The following is a 20,232-nucleotide window of genomic DNA, read 5'->3' on the forward strand; positions in this document are numbered from 1 at the left end:
GTTTACACGTTACATCTGTTTAGGAATCCCGTTGCTTCGTGATCTATTTTGAAGTAATGAAAACCATCGATATTTTGGTCCGATTAGTCCTGTCGACATAATCTTTATTTGGTCGAATTCCAATGATTTATCAACCTATTAATCAACGAAAAATACTTCTAAGCTGAAAGAATCAAGTGACAGAATGTTTCCCACACCAGCATAGCTTACACTAATGACGAAGTGCTAAATTAATTTCTCGGTAATCCGACACTGTTTTCAATATCCTACTGAGCCCGAGCCCGAAATGTTATTCACAGACAAACAAAACAGAATTGGCAATTTTCGGACGACCCCTCAGAATTGAATATCCCGAAAAGTTTTATGCCATTCATGGAAGTTGATCAGGAAAAGAAAATCCTAAATTTCAGCTTTCATTCGATTGTTTACCGCGTATAAAAGTTCCGCTAGCTGTCATCCGAAAACGTCGACCGATTTAGGTGTTTTGCCTACGTCACCGAAATTCAGCACAGTCACATAATTTGCGTATTCGAATCGATTTTCTGTGTGGTGTTTTCGTGCCTGTCGCAAAGAATCCGCTCGGAATTTATCCAACTCGACCGGGAGGGGGAGATCTCGTCATCTCACTCGCACTCTTTCTCCTAGACACTCGTGTGCTTGCGCCGCGCATTTGTGGTTACATAACGGATTTAATTGTTTTCAATTCGTCTCGTTGATGTGTGACGATGCGGTTTGGTTCGGTTCTCTGTCCTCTCCTAGAGCGACTTGCGACCAACCGACGACGGAGAATGGCCCGACCCTGAACTTGTGATTCGGCACTGATGGGCCACTACGGAATTACTCGTGGCTAGATTCGTTTTTGTTTTAAACAAACTTCTTGTTGTAGGAAGAAAATAGTTAATGGTTTGATATGACATTATGAACACCCAGGTTTCCCAGGACGATGTTATTTGTTACATTATCTCATAGAAGTACTAATTTTTCTTGGTTTTTGCGGATATTTTGACGAACTTTATTAATAGTTTCGTAAAATATTGTAAGCGGGTACCGAAAGCTGACTATAATTAATTGTCTTTAAAAATGATTTACTTAATTTCCAGAGGCTGAAAGTCGTTCTAACGTTCAGTAACAACGAATGCCACTAGATGGATATTTCTTATTTTCAATAGCAAACTTTTGAAAAGTGCGGTTAGCTTCCCAACCAGTACAGTACTGATTATCCAACTATCGAAGCATAATTATCATTCAGCTGCAGCTATTTTCAACATCGGAATGAAAAATTTGCTAGAATTATTGCTTGTCTACCTGCGTTTGTAGTGTGACCAGGAAGCAGGCGATGTCGGTAGCGCTTTTTTTTCGTCGCTGAATACGATGGGAAAGCATACATTTTTGTTTGCATTTACCTTTTCTGTCCGGTGGCAATTCCACTCTCCCTATCCGATCAGGTGCCCGAATGAACCATTTCAACACCATAATTCATTGAAAATTTTACAGTATACATATTATCTTCCATAGTTCCTTGACTGTTGTTACTACTTCTAAATTATAGTATTGATATGTTACTGTTTCAAACAGTTGGTATTCTCTAGAAAAAAGAAATTGAAAATTTTCCGAACAGGTTTGATTAATTGACCGTTAGAAAATCATGATGGGCATTAGAAATAAATGTCACAAACCGATGTGTGAACTCATTTGGAATTATCATTTTTATGTTTATAGTCCTGATAAAGTTCATTTGTTAGAAAACAATATTGGGGAAATTATTATAAAGCGTTCCTGTTGGCCAAAACGCCCCTCTTCCTTTTTTAAATATTCAAGACTTTTCTAAACAAAAGTTTTATCACTAACACTATCTTTTCGTAAGATGTTTCTGCTATGCAAGTTTGGCAGTTGTCGTTTGCTGGGAAAAAAAGAAAAAACAGAAAATATCATGAGGTAGCTTTTCGATGTAAGGTTATGCTTCGACTAAACAAGCATTTTAACTGTATAAAACGTCTAATGGTCGGTTACAACTTAGTAATTAACTTTACTACTTCTAATTTACAGTATAGAAATCCAGAGAAACAAAGCCATTTCTTTGATATACTTAAGTTTCAGTGCGTAAGTTTCATTTCTACACAGCGGATACATTTGGTGTGCTCCACGCAAAAAGGAAAGCGCACTTCTTCTCAGTGTCCATTAGACAGACTTTGAGTGCGTGCTTGTGTTGAAAGAAGCTGATGCGAGAGAACCACATTCTCATCGCATGAATCGCTCTCATGCTCTCGCCTAAATACACCCAAGTGATCACTGGCGCGTGATGGTGAGCGAACACTGAATTCAATTAACAGAAAGTAGATCTGGCCTTGCTATGAAAAACTTGCAAGGAAAAACGAAAATTCAACGATAAATTGTTTTATTTGCTGATTTTGCGTGCCCCACGCTCCTTCTAGGCAAACCATACATCAGAGTGCTCACCGGCATGTACACCTCTGTGAAAGTATCTACATCCACCTCAGAGAATTTGATAGCTCTGCTCTAGCACTTTGGTGCGATTCAATGGTGGAGGTAAAAGGAAATATACACGCGCACTCATGATGCGTGCACACTTTATACAACAGTGGTGTATATATGTGAAAGAGAAGAGCTCTTGTTGAAGTTGTCAGTGCGAGGAGAGAAATTTTGCTGGCTCTTCGTCACACAGAGGAGATGGACATCTCTGATTGCCGATAATTTGGCAGAGAGCGGTTCGATATTTCTCTACATTGTATACAACGTCATCATTCTGGTAGATCATGCAACAAGGACTCGCTTCCTCTCAATGCATGAACCGTGAGAGAATTTTTCTACATAGGTACAGTTTTGCAATGATCGGCGCTGTGTGGAATTGATCAAGAGAAAATCGCAAGTTGACAATTATCGCAGAAAATCGAATCGATGATTCGACTTGACGATTCTCATACTAGGTTGTAATATTTCAAAACCCTTGTGTGGAGCCTTCACAGACATTTTCAAAGACACAAATTACACAAAGGTTATATGCACATAGAATAAGCGGCAACCTATAATATTTAAAAGAGAAATTACTATCAAACACAAAATCCTTTCTACAGAGTTTTCTTCGCCATATGATTTATTCTTTTCTCATAAATCTTCGCAGCAATCAAATCATTGTTTTTTTGAATTAGGAAAATATCAATTAAATTATACTGCAATTATAATGCAACATACATAAGCATGTGCCAATATTGTTCATGTAGCGATTGTGAAGCCACACAATAGTAAAATGATTCTATCGCAATTATCCACTGCCCGTATAGAATCGGATCGCAGAACGAGAATGAGCGACCGTTTGTTGCTTCAGAGCGAATCCCCACAGCAGCGTGTTAACCCGTGATGCTCAGACGGGATATCGAGAGAAATTCGCTCCCGCAACCATGAACCAAGCCGGTTTTTTTGTTGCTGAGATGATATCCGTTTCTCTTTGATGGCACTGATTGAATCGTGTGAAGAGTTGCGATACGGTAAAAGCCATCCATGTTGTAGTTTTTCGGAGGTCGCGAATCATTTTCATCACCTTGACGAGTGACCAAACGGTTAAAGCCGAAAATAAATAAACGAATAATAATGAAATAATAATTATTTTCATGATCATCTATTTTATCTCTCAATGATTATTCCGAGTAGTGCGTGTTGTTTTGTTGCTTTAAATCCAATTTGATATTGGTTTAGGTCAATATAATGAGCATGTTGTTGTTTTCTCAACTCTATAAAGTTGAGTTATTCAGTGATTTATCGGTCAATAGTGGATCAAAACGAAAATTTTACTTTTAACACACGACGTTTCAATGCTATTGGGTTGTGTCTTCTTCAAAGAAACTGAATTTAAATGCTATACATTATGAAATATGTTAACACATAGGCTGAAAAGTCCCGGGCCTAACAAAGAGAACACGATTTTTTTTGTTCAAAATTAACTTTATTCATCAACGTAATCTCCATCAAGAGCATCGCAATCTTTCCAGCGCCGTTCAAAATAGGCCTCAGTTTCGGCGATAAGCTCTTCATTCGTGCGAAATTTGTTACCGGCGAGAATTTTTTTTTCAGATCTGCGAACAGCCAGTAGTCACTGGGAGCCAAATCTGGCGAATACGGTGGATGCGGTAGCAATTCGAAGTTCAATTCATGCTGCTCAGAATCATCATCGAAATGGTTTTGTGGATTTCTTTCTATGTTTTCTGTTGTTATTGGACGTCCACTGCGTTCTGCAGCATCGGTGTCTCTACGACCACCTTTGAAGTCAGCAAATCAACGTTATATCTAATGGAGCGAAGTCTCCATAACACTTTTGCAGCCATTACTTCGCTTGAACGGTATTTTTCCCATCGAGAACCAGTGTAAAATTAGGAAACGAAATTGTTTTTGATTCATTGTTCAGAAAAAATAAAATAAGTAGCGTCACAGTTAACACAATAAATCACAAACTTTTAACAGCTGTCTTTTAAAAGTTAGTATTAACAAAAAAAAGGTGACTGCAATAAAAACATTTGCGCCATCTATGTGTTAGGTCCAGGACTTTTCAGCCCATGTCCTATAACAATTACATTTTTTAAAGGACCTTCAAAAACAGATTACCGGTTCTCGTCAAAAACTTTTATGTAGGAGTGAAAAATGTGAATTATAATTCTACATTTATCACAAACTATACAGTAGCCTGAACCGAATTATAAAAACTATATCTTAAATTCTAAGTAACCCGAAACAAGCTTACCAAAACTTTGTTTCTCGGTCTAAGACGAGTTTGCAATGGTGGTAAAATAATTGATTGTGGAATCACAAATATGTTCTGTTCATTAGATTTGTTTATGAACTTTTTTATCACTTTCTTACTGATTCGTGAGGAAATCTTTCAATACTTCTCTATTTTCTGGCTAGATTTCGAAGCTTGGATCGTCACCATACAGTCAAACAGTTTTAGTGCTTCAAATTTGGCTTTTACTCGTAGAAACTATGCTGAGCATGATTTTGTTAAATTTTTCTTTAGGGATTAGTGCTACGTGTCCAGCTTGCTGCAGACCTCTTGTTTTTGTTGCATAACCTATGATCCGAGTTTTTTGCTACATTTTACAACAGACAGTTGCGGATAGAGTTCTTAAAAAATGCCCTAAAATGCCAAGGAATTAATAATCAATTTCTTCAAAGTCATACAAAACTGTGAAAAGTAACGAATTGTTAAAGTGATCACGTATTGAGGCGACATTGCCACTAACAACACGCAATTACTTAATAACGCTTACCTAATCTAATCCAGTCGGCTTAGATAATCCAGTTGGTTGTAAACCCGATGTCCCATTCAACAAAGCTGCTGTTCCGAGAGTACACGGCTAAGAAAGCTGATAAACCCGAAATTACATAATCCAATATTGCTCTCTTTCGTTCTCTTTGATACTCAGTAGATGCTGATTACGAGAGCCACCCTTCCGCTAGTGAGTACCTTTCACCTCTTCCCAATGCATACGGTCGATCGGCTAGCAGTGGTGGCCATTCTGATTATCGTTTTTTTTTCTTCTTCAAAAATACCTCGAAAATAAAAACAACTCCCCAGAGAGCGAGAGAGAGAGGGAGAATGAGCATCTGCGTCCGGGGTTTGGATTGAAACAGATCGTACACCTAGCTCCCAAATGCTCCATGCCTCGTGCGACACACGGTCCCAGTTCACCGCAGTTCAATCGAGAGATAGAAGAAATGAAAACACGATTGTTTTGCGGTACACTTGGGCTCTTCCCGAACGCAGTCTTAATTTGTATGCTTCGGAACATTCCCGATGCTGATAAAAATAAACGGATTTTTAATTTTCGTTCGGTATAATCTCCCCCGTGGAAGACACAAAAACGAGATAGCCGAAAAGCGAAGCGTTCGAGGGGTTTATTTCCACTGACAGTTGCAAGTGGAAGATTTATGAGTGGACGACAACTTGCGCGTGTTTTACGTGAAGAAAGCAAAAAGCGGTTGAAAGAAGCACGCACGCGACAAGTGTTTGACCAACCGATCGCCGGCTTTCGATCGATGGATGGATGTCCTGTGATGTCATCCGGGCGATTGCAGCCGTTATCAATAATCATTACCACAGCACTAATGAGTTCCCTCCATTCATAACGACGAGGGGTAATCTCGTTTCAACAACAGCGGCTTGAAGCAGTAACAGTAGCAATATTTTACTACCAAAACGTTTGCATAGCCGGCACGGTATTTACCGCCTCTGATCATCTGTGCGAAAGAGCAGTGCAGCAGCGGAATCCAAATTAAAATAAAATATAAGAGCAATTTCCGCTAAAAATAGTCTTGCGCCGGTTTATGGTGTGTTTGCTGCTGCCCCCGACAAAACCAAACCAAAGCCAGTTGCGTTTTTCATCCGGCGAAATGAAGCTCTGGCTGACTGACTGACTTACCAACTGACAGCGAGATACTCAATAATTAGGTATGTTTACGAGGGTCGTTGTCAAACGGCCAGGAGGTTTCTTCAGGGACCTAATTGCTTGTTGAATCCGACCAATTATAAATTGCAAATAACTTTTGAAGAAATGAACAATTGAGTATGAGATCATAATACAACTCTACTATTTTCTCATAAATAATACGCTGATATATAGTATTGAAGTGTTAATTAAATTTGCTAATCGATGCTTCGACTGGGTTACTACCATCTTACGATAAAAACTGCAACCAAGCCGATCCCAATCCGTTTGGTTTTTGTCTTTGACTTTGAGATTAGACTGTCGTGAAATTTCTATTGTTTTTTTTATAATGTATATCACTTATTAGATTAGGATTCATTTTTAACATTGTTACTATTTAAATAGAGGGTTCAGTCACAAGTGGTGACTTTTTTGTTCAATTTTTTACATATTTTGCTTATTATTGCACACTAAGTTGAACTGCACAGTATGAAAGTGTGCTGAAGCAAAAGTGTTTTTTTATATCGTTTATTTATACCCGGCTTTAACCTAATTTTGGTCGTTCGCCGGGTTAAACAAAAGTGTGATCATAACACATGGGCTGAAAAGTCCCGGGGCTAACAAATAGAACACGATTTTTTTAGTTCAAAATTAACTTTATTCTCCAACGTAATCTCCATCAAGAGCAACGCAATCATTCCAACACCGCTCTAACATTCCAATACCACTTTTGTAGAACGATTTATCTTTTTCCTCAAAATAGGCCTCATCTTCAAAGATAACCTCTTCATTCGTGCGAAATTTCTTAGCCGGTAGTCACTAAGAGCCAAACCTAGCGAATACGGTGGATGTGGGAGTCAAAGTTCGATTAATGTAGTTTTGCATTGTTTTGAATGACCTGTGATATCCATGTTTCATCAATTGTCACATATCGACGCGAAAATTCCGGTTTGTTAAGTTTAAACATGGCAAAATATGAAACCTACTCTTAATATGTAATGGGGGGGAAGGAACTTATATACTAATTTACTAAAGAGTGAATAGATTCAATTGAAGATTTCATCGTTTTTTGCTGAGATTTGTTTATAATTTCATGTGGCATTACATCTAATAGTTCAACATTTGTAAGTCTGTGTAACTCATCTGTACTGAACCAGGGAAGACCCTTCGAAGTCATTTTCATAAAACCTTTAAGGGGAAGTAGGGGATAATTTGTTTTTTTTTGTATTTTTTCGGAGAAACAACTTAAGTAAATTTATCTTACTTTTTTACATTATAAAGCATAATTTAGACGATATTTAGCTAAATTTTCGTACATTAATATTGAAAAATAAGGCGGTAACAGAGCATTCTCCAAAACCTTTTTTAAGAATCACGTTACGCGGTGAACACGATAACTCGGCGTAGAATTGTCTGATATCAAAAATGTTCTTAAATTTACTTAAAGTACGAGTTATTTCTCCCCCTCCGTCGTTTTCAAAATATTATTTTCCTTTTTAACATTTCGTTGCATATTTAAGCAAAAAATGCGATCTTACGCTAAACTTTCCGCCTATATCGAGGCGAAAAACTCCCATAATATGATAATGGAAAAATTAAAAAACGTATGGGGGAGACATTTTATACCAAGAAAGTATGTTCCGAGTTTGAAAAGAATTGGTTCAGGAGATTTTGCAGGATCGTCATCAGGGACTTTGAAAAAATGGTTTTCAGAAAACCGCGTTTATTTTATTTTCTCGAAAAATATTGTTGAAATCTTAAACTACAAGAAAATGTTAAAAACAAAACGATTTTCCGAATTTATACGATATGATGTTGTTCCCATATTGCACTCGCAATTGTTTGTTTTTCCTTTCCCAAGAAGCCGATGAAGATTATACCGTGTCTATCCTACAATAAAAGTGTCTTACGCTTCGGGCGTGATACACCTGTTGCAGTGCACTTATGTTATTCCGGGGTAAAGTAATAGATCCATATTTCTCCCATTGTCACATATGGATGCAAAAAAACCTGTAAACATGGCCAACCACTGCTCTGAATCATCAAAATGTTGTTGTTTTCGATCGACTGAGACTGAACGCTGAACTCACTTCGTAAATAGGTAAAATTTCCATGCATATTTGTAAATACATTGCTATCTGGATTTATGATTAAATATAATCAATTCGTGAACCTTTTTGATGTTTTCGTGAGTAACCACCTCAATTGGACTTCAAAACGTTCACCGCCATCGGTGTCTGTACGTTAACGTTTTAATTCAGCAAACCAGTAACAAATTGTTCTTTTCGAAGGAGCAGAGTTTGTATAAAATTTTTGCTGAACAGTATTTTTTTTTGTCAAGAAGCTATAAAAAATGTACATACGATTTGAATTCATTGTTTTGAAAATGGCAAAAGTAGTTTCACTTAAATGGCTAAGGTGAAAGCCTGACTCACTTATCGAAATGTCATGAAATTTAGCACGTAGTCTTTTTAAAGTTGACACTTCATAAACGTCATATGGATTTGACAATGATAGCGCCATCTGTGTGTCAGACACACGATTAATTGGGTGATCTGTTATCCATTACCATTCGGCATTCTAGTCTCAGTTCGATATGATATGACAATGTTCTTTTATTTCTTTACTTTAGGTATGCTGCCTTTTTGGGCTATTTTTTAACTATATAAATTAACTAGACAAAATCAGTCTTGTAATACACGTTTGCTGTGAACGTTTTTTTTTATCCGCAAACACTTGGTAAGACTTCTTCTGAGGTTCGTAGATGTTTTCAGCCACGAACTACTTGCTTGTTTCGAAATCAATAACAATTTGTGTTCGTCGAACGGAAAACAAGTTCAAATTGGTTCCGACTAATATTTCTTCCGTCACAGCTTCTCGGTCATTTCAGTCCGATCAAAGTATATAGAAAATCTTGTACACAATTTATTCTATGTTTTTTCTATGATTTTACTTTGCTACAAATTGAATGGGTATATTTTTTCTACTCATAAATCTTTGCCCGAATCTGATGCGAAAAGGTTTCCGGGAAATGTCGCACCACACACGAAAACAAACTTCACCACATATGCACTCAAACATACACATACGCGCTTATTGGAGCGTACTGTTGCCCGCGAGGAAAACAAAAATTTATGGAAAAATTTAGCCGCGATAGTAGTTCCCGAATCAGAGACTGTGAAGAGCAATCCCTTTATCGCGAAAAAAAAACGTGCGCGCGCGTTCGGTCATGCCATTGAAACGAACAGAACAACTAAGTGCTTCTGGGTTCTGGTTTTCACCGAAGGACTGAATGCAAAGAAGATAGAAAAAAGTGCATCGTTACGGTTAATTTACTTTTCCTCTGATTTTCCGACCCAATTCCACGCGTGTATTTCGCAAGAAACGATGCGTGCCTGTCGTCTCGATCCTGCTCTGGGCTCTGAACGACGACCCGCCTCGTTTCGGGAGTTCACCGTGGGAACTCGGTGGGAAACCGAAACACAAAAAAAATCCGACTGTGGAAAGTGAATTTCCCTCCGCGCGTTGTGCTTCCCTCGCTCCTCCGGTGAATGAAGTTTACAAAAATGCCCAATTGAAATTTTTACAGTGGTGTGGAGAATAAAGATGAGATTTACTCGTGTGCTCAACTGGAAGCACGTCAACAGAAGTCAACCGCAGAATCGCCAGTTGCTTTGCAACCAGTTGTTGACGAAGTGACCAAGAACAACACCGTGAAGACCAGTGATAGAGTGCTCAAACAGATTATCAATCACAGCAATACTGAAAATCAAATCGAAACCGAACCGTCTGCATTGCTTCCATCTACAGCAGCGGAGAAGAAACCATTATCATCGGCGGTAGAAGTGATCAAAGTACTCGGAACTGCTGCCAACAATAGTGGTGAGATCGTTCGAAAAGTTACTGCAGCAGCCGGTAGTGTACCGCGTCCAGTTTCCGTAACGGCATCCATTTTCAACTCGGTACCGAAAAAGGAAGTGCCAGCAAACGCTGCTGCCGTACGTAAGGTACCGCTCTCGGTGACAGCGAAACTGTTTGTAACCCTCAGTCCGTCAGCATCATCCGGTTCCGGAACTGCTGTTCCAACAACAACAACAACAAATCCAACTACTACTACTACCAATACTACAGTCGGCAACGGCAACAAACCGAAATACGCTACCGACAAAATCTTCGCCCCACGCACGCAGGATATGAACAAAGGTTTCTTGATGTTCTCGGAGGAGGAACCAGGATTGACAAGTAAGTGAACTTTAGTTTTTTTTATTATATTGTATTCAATGACAGAAACACATCCTCTGAAACCGAAATGGTAACTAAGCATGGGAAACGTTTATCATGTTTGCTGGTTTTGATGACAAACAAATGATCGGAAATCGTTGTTAATTAATATTTGTCTCTTTTCTGATTTTTTCTTACAAATATAAAATACCTGATTTATGGTTAGTGATCAACGTATGCATAAATAAACTCTGAATATTGACCTGAAAGAACCATATTTAAAGTCAAGTAAGACTCCAACCAAAAGCGCACAGCTCAACCCAATTTAGGTTTGCAAATTTATTCTGATAAACTTTGCACCTATAAAACTGCCACGGTACAGATTCACCACCTCCTGCCGCCTGAGGAACAAGAATTTCATCAAGCATCCGAACCGTTTGCTCCCTTAATGATTACATCAGAAGCTACTACCCTCTTACTCGCATCCCGCGTACCACACAATTCCCGGGCCCTGCTAGGATGAGGGATGAAAAATCGATGAACTACTTTTTTCCCCGGTCACCAGAACTGCGGCGGTGGTAGGAACGGCGACAGTGGCGAAGAAAAAATGGAAAAGCGCAAGACTACTACTACTCCTGACTTTGCACACACTGACTGAATGATGAAACTGGAACATGATCTCGAAACGTTGGTTGCCAGTCGGGCGGGTTTTTTGTTTTGTAGCTTTTTAGAGTTGAATTGATTTGAATAAAATCAAGAAAGGGATTGAAATTTTGAAGTTATGTATGAAATGTACAAACAGTTAGGAATCAGATTTACTTGTCTTAAATGACACGTTTCCCTGGTTGTTTGGGGATTTGAACTGTAATTTTGTAATCTTGTAATTATTTTTTAAAGAGTTTTAATGCAACAAAAATTCCGAAAATAATGTAGGTTCCAGCATTTTTAAATAATCATGACGGAAATGCATTAACAGAAACAATCAGAACTAATTGACTCATGTGACACGTTTATCCTGTTTGTTTGATAGTTTTGTTCAAACTTAAAAAGTTATTTTTGGAACCTGGAATCAGATTGGTGAAAATTCATTTCAATCGAATATTATTAGATGAACATGAAATTTATAGCCGTTGACTGTCAGCATTCTCATTCATTTTACTTTTGTTACCGAAGCCCCCAGAATGCATCGTCAATTGAATAACCGTACCTAGTCACTTGAAGTTTTGCTTGCTCAGTTTGTACTGCCGAGTAGTCTACCTGTTCAATTGTCTTCCTTGTCTTCACTGTGGGTAGTGAGCAAGTGCGAATGCATGGGCATCAACATCAACTCGATAACACAAAACTCTCTCCGATCATAATAATAAATAGAGGTTGGCGGTTCTTATTTGAGTTTTCAATTATCACCAGCAAGGTAAAATCTATAATTTCGACTGTTTGATATCCTCATTTATTTTCAAAATTTGTTATCATTTGATAATTTTGGAAATTTTTAAAAAGGTTTAAATTAAAAAAAATTAAATTTAATTAAATATTGTCGACTCATATATTTTAGTCGGCGTGAAGCACCATTCATAGCAGGGCGTGAAGCACCATTCATACCTTTTTTATCAATTTGTTATCAATCCGCATCTATTTTTGCAGCTTTTTTTGAGCCTAATGATTTAATGAGTTAAAATTGAATTAAACGAAACATTGAAGTAAATAATAGAAGAACAGTAGCTTCATAATCGTATTCTTTCTATCGTTTCGTTACTCATTCATTTGTCTTTGAACAACGAAAGTTTCGAGAATCTATGTTGACTAAAATCGATTCACAATGATTTTAACCAAACGTAACAACACCGTCACGCTGTCGTCGTTAGAAATAAGATGATAGTATAATTTTGAAATTAAATACCGAAGAGATTTATTTAATCGATCCAAAAAAAATTATTGACCAAGATTTTTTTCATTGAAATTGATGGGTTGCTGACCGTTGCTCCAAAGAAGAGGCGTTTATTTTCCGTTAAGGATAGAGCCTTCTTATCCTTAATAAATCGATTCTTCGTCACTCGCTTCTCAGGTTAAATGTTGCACGTTGGGACGATGTTGAGGTACACACAAAAAAAATTAATTTTACATTTCTACGATGTAATTCATAGAGACCTAATTTTTCAACTGACGGAAATTTTCATTTGTAATGACTTAATGTTAGATTACAGTGAATTTTACTGGTTTCGCCTGTAATTTGCATTCTGATAGCAAGTGCGACTGTATGCATTCAAATGCACCTTTTACCAGCCAAGCAGAGGTGTGCTTCCGTGGCTCAGTCGATTAACAGACGTACTTTGTGATCCAATGATTCTCGGTTCAAGCCGCGCGGCGGTCGCAATCATTTATTTTTATTTCATTGACTTTCACTTAAGACACAATATTGAATGTTCTTCCACGTAAATTGGCGGAATTGCGACGCTCCATTGATGTGAATCAAATAGGATGTAAAATCACACAGTTTTGAACTTTACGAAATCAGAGATGACCCCTAAATATTGGCACCCTAATGTACAGTTCAATAGTTTAAATTTGATATCAAGATGAAATTTTCACAGATATCGGTTGATTCTGTGCGTTCGGAGGAAATACAATCTACATTAAACTTAATCTGTAATAAACAGAGACACCAGTTTGTAAAAAATGACATGCGAATGCAACTATGTGGTGAAAACCGCAAAAATGTTACCGCAGAAATGGGACTAGAACCCGTAGTTAACTCCTAAACGGGGAAATTGTGTTACCAGTTTAGTATGAAAACACATGAAGAGATAGCCCAATTAATAAGATGGGCCAAGCACGCTTCGCTTTACTTGGCCACCACAGCATTTAATTATAGTCCTATTCCTATGGAAATACATCAAACAGTAAATCAAACACACACCACATGTCATAAGTCTATCTTAACTACTACGTTATTATCCGACGCTGTGTTGGGATTTTGTTTTTGTCTCCTTTTGCTGCTTATCTACATTGTCAAACATCGAAGCGGCTTAAATAGTCGGTTTGTTTTGGGGACCAGTAAATCAATCCCAATGAACTAATTACGATGTTTTCTTTCAAAATAGGCAAATTGGTACTAAAAAAATTAACTAAGCCAACGATTTTTTCTGCTGATTTGCTTTGAACGCCGGTTGCCACGATGAGACAATTATTTTCTTTGTAATTTTTCGCTTTCGAACAATTTCGGCATTTGCCTACATTTCGGTTCGTTTTATGTCAAGTCAAGTGATTAATTGACTAGTTGTCATATAAAAAGCATTGTAATATCTGATGAATCATTAAAACATAGATTGAAATTACACAGAAGTGTTTTGTTAGACCATATTTTATTGTGACCTTTTGGAAATTTACAGTTCTGAAAGTTTTTTTAACACGAATTTCCATAATAATGTGAATTTTTATGCGATATTACAAAGTAATGCAGTTTTTATGCATTTTTTTTAATTAGGCAGTTTTTTCGATTTTTTCGGTACAGTGACTTTGATATTCATGTACCGTTGAATGTTTGTAAAATCTTAAGAAAAAATAAAAAAGTCGACTCTGGTAATAGGAAATTTTTGTGTTATAGCTTGAAATTTAAAAATCCGAAATCGAAATCAAATTTTTCTATCAAATATCGACGATTTTCGTGTATTCAAAAAGGTGTACTACAAAAGTTTTTTTTTTGATTTTGTTTTTTTTTTCGAAATTTCACAGTTACGTACACTGAGGTATCTTTTTACGTAAAAAAATCGCGTTTTTTTGGAAATCCGCGTAAAAAAATCGAGTTACTTTGGAAATTTGCAAAAAAAAAACACAAAGCGGAGAAATTTTGTTTATGCCAAGTACCTTAGAAATGCATGAAACGTCCAGATCTGGTGTAATCCCAAAACAATATTTTTTTGAAGAAATCAACTTTTGGAATTTGATTTTTCGATTTCCGAAATCGAAAAATTTTATTGATGAAAAATGTCTTAGAAATGCACTTAGTAAAAAAAATATTGTTGAATAAAATCGATTTTTTTTGCGTCAGTGTCAAAAAGTTGATTTAAACAAATTTCGGGATAACTCCAGGTCTCGATGTTTCATGCATTTCTAAGACAAAACAAGAAAAACGGCGTAACCTCGGAAATCCGCGTAAAAAAACGCATATAAAAACAGCGTAAAAAAGACTTCAGTGTATGCGAATTTTCAAAATCATGCGGTTTCTGTTATGGGGTATGCATAAAAAAGACTTCAATGTATTGGGTATTCAGAATATTTTGCATATAAGTTTTACCCGTATTCACGTTGGTCCGGTTATGTCTCTGACATTACCCACCCCGCCTTTCAAAAATATAGCTCTTTTTTGGTAGATAATCAAGTAGATTTGAAGAAAAATATTTATTTCAATAATTGTCATCAAAATTCTCATGTTCTGATTTAGATGTTTCCTTCTTAAGCGCAACATAAATTTAATCTTCGTAAAAAAAATAGACACTCGATTTAAATAACAGAAACTAAAATTAGATAAGTAAACATATATTGGAGAAGCCAAATGAATGAGAAATTCACAGAAAAGATAATTTTTTGGAAAAAGATACGCTCAAAGACAGGACTCGAGCCTTCGTTCTTATGCATTCCATGCATACGCGTTACCATTTCGCCACCCTAAGCCTTGTGATAGACACGGCTCCAACAGACGAATGGATTTGGTAGCGTACATCGAACATGGTCTAAATCCTAGCCGCCTCACGACCGGTATCCTATATTCAAACATCCTTTCTGTTCATCGGACAACAAACACTAGTCTTCTCGTTCTATACCTAGTCTTCCGCTCAAGCACTGGGTAGGGGAGTATACTTATAATCACTTGCTGCCTTCTCTATTGTGCCAGTTGCTGGTTGGTTATCTGGCAAAAACTGAACTTAGTTTTGGCGACTTTACGTCAAACCAACGAAAATGAATAAATCGTTGAAATTAACGTGATCTTTCACAAGTTTTCGTTCTGAAATAGTTCACCAGATTTCAGTTTAATGAAACGCAGTTGGTATCAGTAACCCCTAGAAAATTTTTGTGATACTTCGAAAGTCTTCTACATTAAAAAATAGACGCTTTAAAAGTTCTAAAATGAACGGAACATTTTTCACAACATCTTTCGTTCGAATGGAGTCATTGTTTGAGTAAAACCCATAGCAAATGTATTGTTACCACCCAGAACTGGCACCACTGTTCTCGAATCTTTCTCCCCCATCATCCCAATGGGGCTTCAGTTCGGGTTACCCTCTAGATGAGGTATGGTATGAGGAACAATGTAACGAAAGATTTTCTCTTGTCAGCAACATTCAAAATGTGGACCGATGACGATTAAAGATTTACAAAAGCGGAAGACAATTGCAGAACGGCACTGTTTGTATGTTTCGGTAGAATTCAAGTGAATCAATTTCAAGCTCAAGTGAACCAAATGAGGAACGGAACTGCTTTGGAATGTGTACAACTGAGTGTTTATTTTGATAACATTTGTCATGCTATGTCACTTAGGTTTAGATAGACATTCAATCTTGCGTGGAAGAAACATGTCTCTGTTTCAAATCAAAATGAACCCCCTGGGTTATCAACGGATGCTTCGGAGCCATTCAAAAATGCACCACCATCATTAGTCACACTGCGAGAGGCATAGCGACAAGGAATCATGTAGGACCGTTACCCATTTGTTTTGCTCCTTATCAGAATGGCGACGTAGCCAAATATTGTAGAAATACTAGAACCTACTGGTGATTCTATTTGCATATTCGTCCCCACAAATTTTTTCTCGCCGAGAAGCATGCCTCAATCCACACACGTGAAAGGACAGTTCTGAATTGTGCTTGGGTTGGCTTTTGGAATATATTGGGGACCCTCCCTTTGAAAGTAGCACAAACACTCGAAACCTTTTTTTTTGGGTTCACTACTGGCTCCTACCACCCGAACCTTCGAGATAATCCTGTCATTTGACAGGATTTGTTTGATTTTTTTTCTATAAGAGTGGACTGTTGGAATTATTGATTTTGTAAACGAAATGCGATTGACTTGTGGAGACAATTAGCGCAGTTCAATGACAACACAGTCTGCCGTTTCGGATTCCGGTTCCCACTCGGTGTCGTGTGGAAAATACCAATCCTTCTATCGTTTTTTAAATTTTTATGGCTAGATTTGGATTCGTTACAGCTGTTAAAATTGATATTTTGCTCGACCGGCATGTCATGATACAAAAAAAGTTAAATCACAAATTTTGCCTATTAAATTTTTGGGAAAATCTATTTCATCACACTGCAAGAAACTTTGATGAATTCCGGACAGTTGGCCTGACGGTATTTATGTTCGTTTGGAATTTGGTTTGCTGGATCGAATATTTTCCCATATTGAGGTCTATTTGTAGACTGGTTGACGCCGAACGAAACGACATACTACGAACCGTTATTGAATGCTTAAAGCAGAGCAATGTATCAATAATTGGCTTATCAAAAGTTCTGCCAAGGCTATTAGCTAATCGACAAATCCCTCGTCGAACCCTAGAAAACCATTTTCCAATTTAATATTCTGTCACCGCAGAGTGTGCCCTACATTTCGTCCGAACATGCGTATGTGTGCGTACGCACAACAATTCAATCTCCTTTACTATTTTCACTTTCCACCACCCGGAAAGCAGCACAGCTTCCTTTCCAGCCCAGCCGACCCAAATCAGACCGGTCCCAGCAGCAAAGCAAGCAGATGACAAACGAAGCAATCTTATCACATTTTCAGCGCAAAGGAATGTCGATTCCATTTCACCCACCAGTACGAAAGGAAAGTTATGTCGTGTTATCGGGAGCTTTTCCAACACATCCTGGCTTGTCGTTTGGCCACCAAGTTGTTATCGTTCTGATACCGGACTGTAATCGCTAGTCGAGCCCAGCAGCGTTTCGGTTGAATGGGAGTATTTATAGGTAGTAGTAGTAAATGAAGATGAAATGACATAAAACGCATCGTAACTCATTGCATGTCGTGACTTTTAACTGGTGAACTGATGTAGATTTGACAGTTTGAATGAAAATTGATCAGTTCTGTGTTTACACATTAAATAATTGGGAATTACTAAAACCAAACAATTTTTACGAACTATTCGATAAGCCGTACGTTTTATACCGATTCACCCTTTCTAGCCAAGTGTTTGCAAGCATTCTGTATGACTAAATATGTCAAAATATGGGACAAACACTTTACCAATGAATTCATTTCAGTGAATCTTTTGTTCCCCAATAACAGAGAGGAACTCTTTTGTGTCTGACTAGATATGCTGACGACGGAATATGGGTAATCAAATTTATCCTACTGTTTGTAGTTCCTACTGACCGTTTTCAAAGCTGAGGCCGAGTATTATTTTGCCGATTTAGTCGTTTTACCGCACTGGTCGTTTTCTTCAAAGGCTCATCGAAAAATTTCAAAATGGCGTTGTCTAAATTGAGCTGGTTAAGGCTTCGCAATGCAGTGAAGGTTTAATGTCATTTCCGTAGATTGACGTTTTTCTCGGAAACTGCAGCGACGCAAACTAGGAAACAACCTTTTTCTGGTCGCCAGGCAAACACCTTTCGTAGATATCCGTAGGAATATTCCAATTTCCATAGAATTGATCTACGGATCCATACATCACTCTCAGAATCCTTAGATCCACGAAGATTTCCGTAGATTCCGTAGAAACTATTCATGTTTTCAATCGAATAAGGGACAAGTTTTTGATAATTTTGAAAGACTAACTAGTATAATAATAAATTTATTTCACTTCTTGCTTTGTGATATAAAATAATTTTAAACTCAGGTTCAAATTTTATAAACACTAAATCAACAACGTATTAAAAACAGACGAATGAAACAGCGAAAATAAAATTTGCGAAAAAGGTCACAAAATTCTAATGTTGCAATTGTTGTTTCACGCCTTGGTTGTTTCAGTTGAAATATTGTTAATTGACCTGACATGTCCCTTTGGAATTAGAAAAAAGAAATGCTTTTCCGGTGAGCCATTTTGCAAGTGGAGTAAAAGTTTTTCAATGCACTGTCAACATTTTGTTGATAATTCCATCTTGGAAATTATAATCTTTTGTTAATTTTTTTATATAATCTGTAAGTTTAATGTTAAAGTTATAAGCAGCCAATTATTTAAAATTCTGGTGTTCAAACGGTGATTAACTGACCAATAAAAACCTGTTTTAATTCACCTAGTGGTGTAATGATGCCTTTCTCATATCAATCATACTATCATATATAACACTGTGATATTCTTCAAAAAAATTTTCTTCGATTCTTAAAAGAATAATCGAAATCAGTTTGTTTGACTGTCTACTGATAAAAACTGTCTATTGGAGAAGATTTGAGGTCGATTTAGAAAACTTTTTACGGTTTTTCGTCCCTTTCAGTGATGGTAAAAAAAAATTTAAAACACGTTACCCTATATTTCCGGATCCGGAAGTCGGATCCGGATGAAATTCAGGAATTAGGTATGGGATTACAGGACCTTTCATATGAATCTAAGTTTGTGAAAATCGGTTCAGCCATATCCGAGAAAAGTTAGTGCAAAATAAAAACGTTACATACAAACACGCATACACACACAGACATTTTGCGTACTCGACGAACTGAGTCGAATGGTATATGACACTCGACCCTGCGGTTTACATATATTATTAGAACATATATTTAATTACATAACATTGCAAACTATTTCGATGAGACTAACAGTAAAAAAAGTTTATTGGTTATGGCGTTTTATGTTCAAATAACAGAGTAATTGCCTACAGCACAATAATGGGTTTTTAACCAAAACCCCCAAAATTACAAAATAATTGGGAAAAACCTAGGACAGGACCAGACAACTGGCTTCTTTTTCCAGAAAAATATTTCTCTTCTTATTCCGGTTGCTCCCTGCTGCAAATAATAAATGCCTCGCGATCACTGTTGCCAGTAGAGAAAATTATTCATTCTGAAAACTTTCTCCCCTTATAACATACAATTATTTATCATTTGAAAACACTTAGACAAATGTTATAGCGGTCAAAAATATAGCTCTGGATTCATTTTGATCAGATGTTTGTTTTGAAGAAAACGTTTAGTTGAAACAGCTTAATAAATTTTTTCTAAAACACTCAATTTTGGGTAATTAATTTTTGCAGCTTTATTAACTAAAGTATTCAACATATTCTATTTGAGAAAAATAATAACATACAGAAGTATCCAACGATTCGGTGCTATTCTCAACCAACATAATCAATATTCTCGTCCATATCACACTTCGTGATTTCAGGCTTTCTCCCAGGCTTCATAATCCCATTTGTGGTGCATGTCTTTGCTAAACTGCCAGCACGATTAATCAAAAATAAAACTCAATCGTTTATTTGTGCCAAATTTTAACCAATCAAATTCAGATAAAACATTTTCGTTGCTTTGTGATCGCAGGTTTCTGTGTGTACGAAAGTATCTGCTTGCAATATAATGTCACAACAACACAACCTATTCATCAACAACAAAATATCACTCTGTGTTTGTCTCTAGAGTGCCTATAACCAGAGTGACGACA

The 20,232-nt window shown here is 37.1% G+C and overlaps 1 protein-coding gene across 2 annotated transcripts in view; it reads left to right on the forward strand.

Moving 5' to 3' along the window:
- LOC131438869 (protein similar) overlaps nucleotides 1–20,232 on the forward strand; it is a 403,514-nt gene that overhangs the window by 331,376 nt on the left and 51,906 nt on the right. For both annotated transcript variants that reach the window (XM_058609248.1, XM_058609240.1), the window contains exon 7: nucleotides 10,024–10,676. In XM_058609248.1, coding sequence (XP_058465231.1) covers nucleotides 10,024–10,676 — 653 coding nt within the window. The remainder of the gene's footprint in view (nucleotides 1–10,023; nucleotides 10,677–20,232) is intronic.

Source organism: Malaya genurostris, chromosome 1 (genome assembly GCF_030247185.1).
Source record: "Malaya genurostris strain Urasoe2022 chromosome 1, Malgen_1.1, whole genome shotgun sequence".
NCBI lineage: Eukaryota > Metazoa > Arthropoda > Insecta > Diptera > Culicidae > Malaya > Malaya genurostris.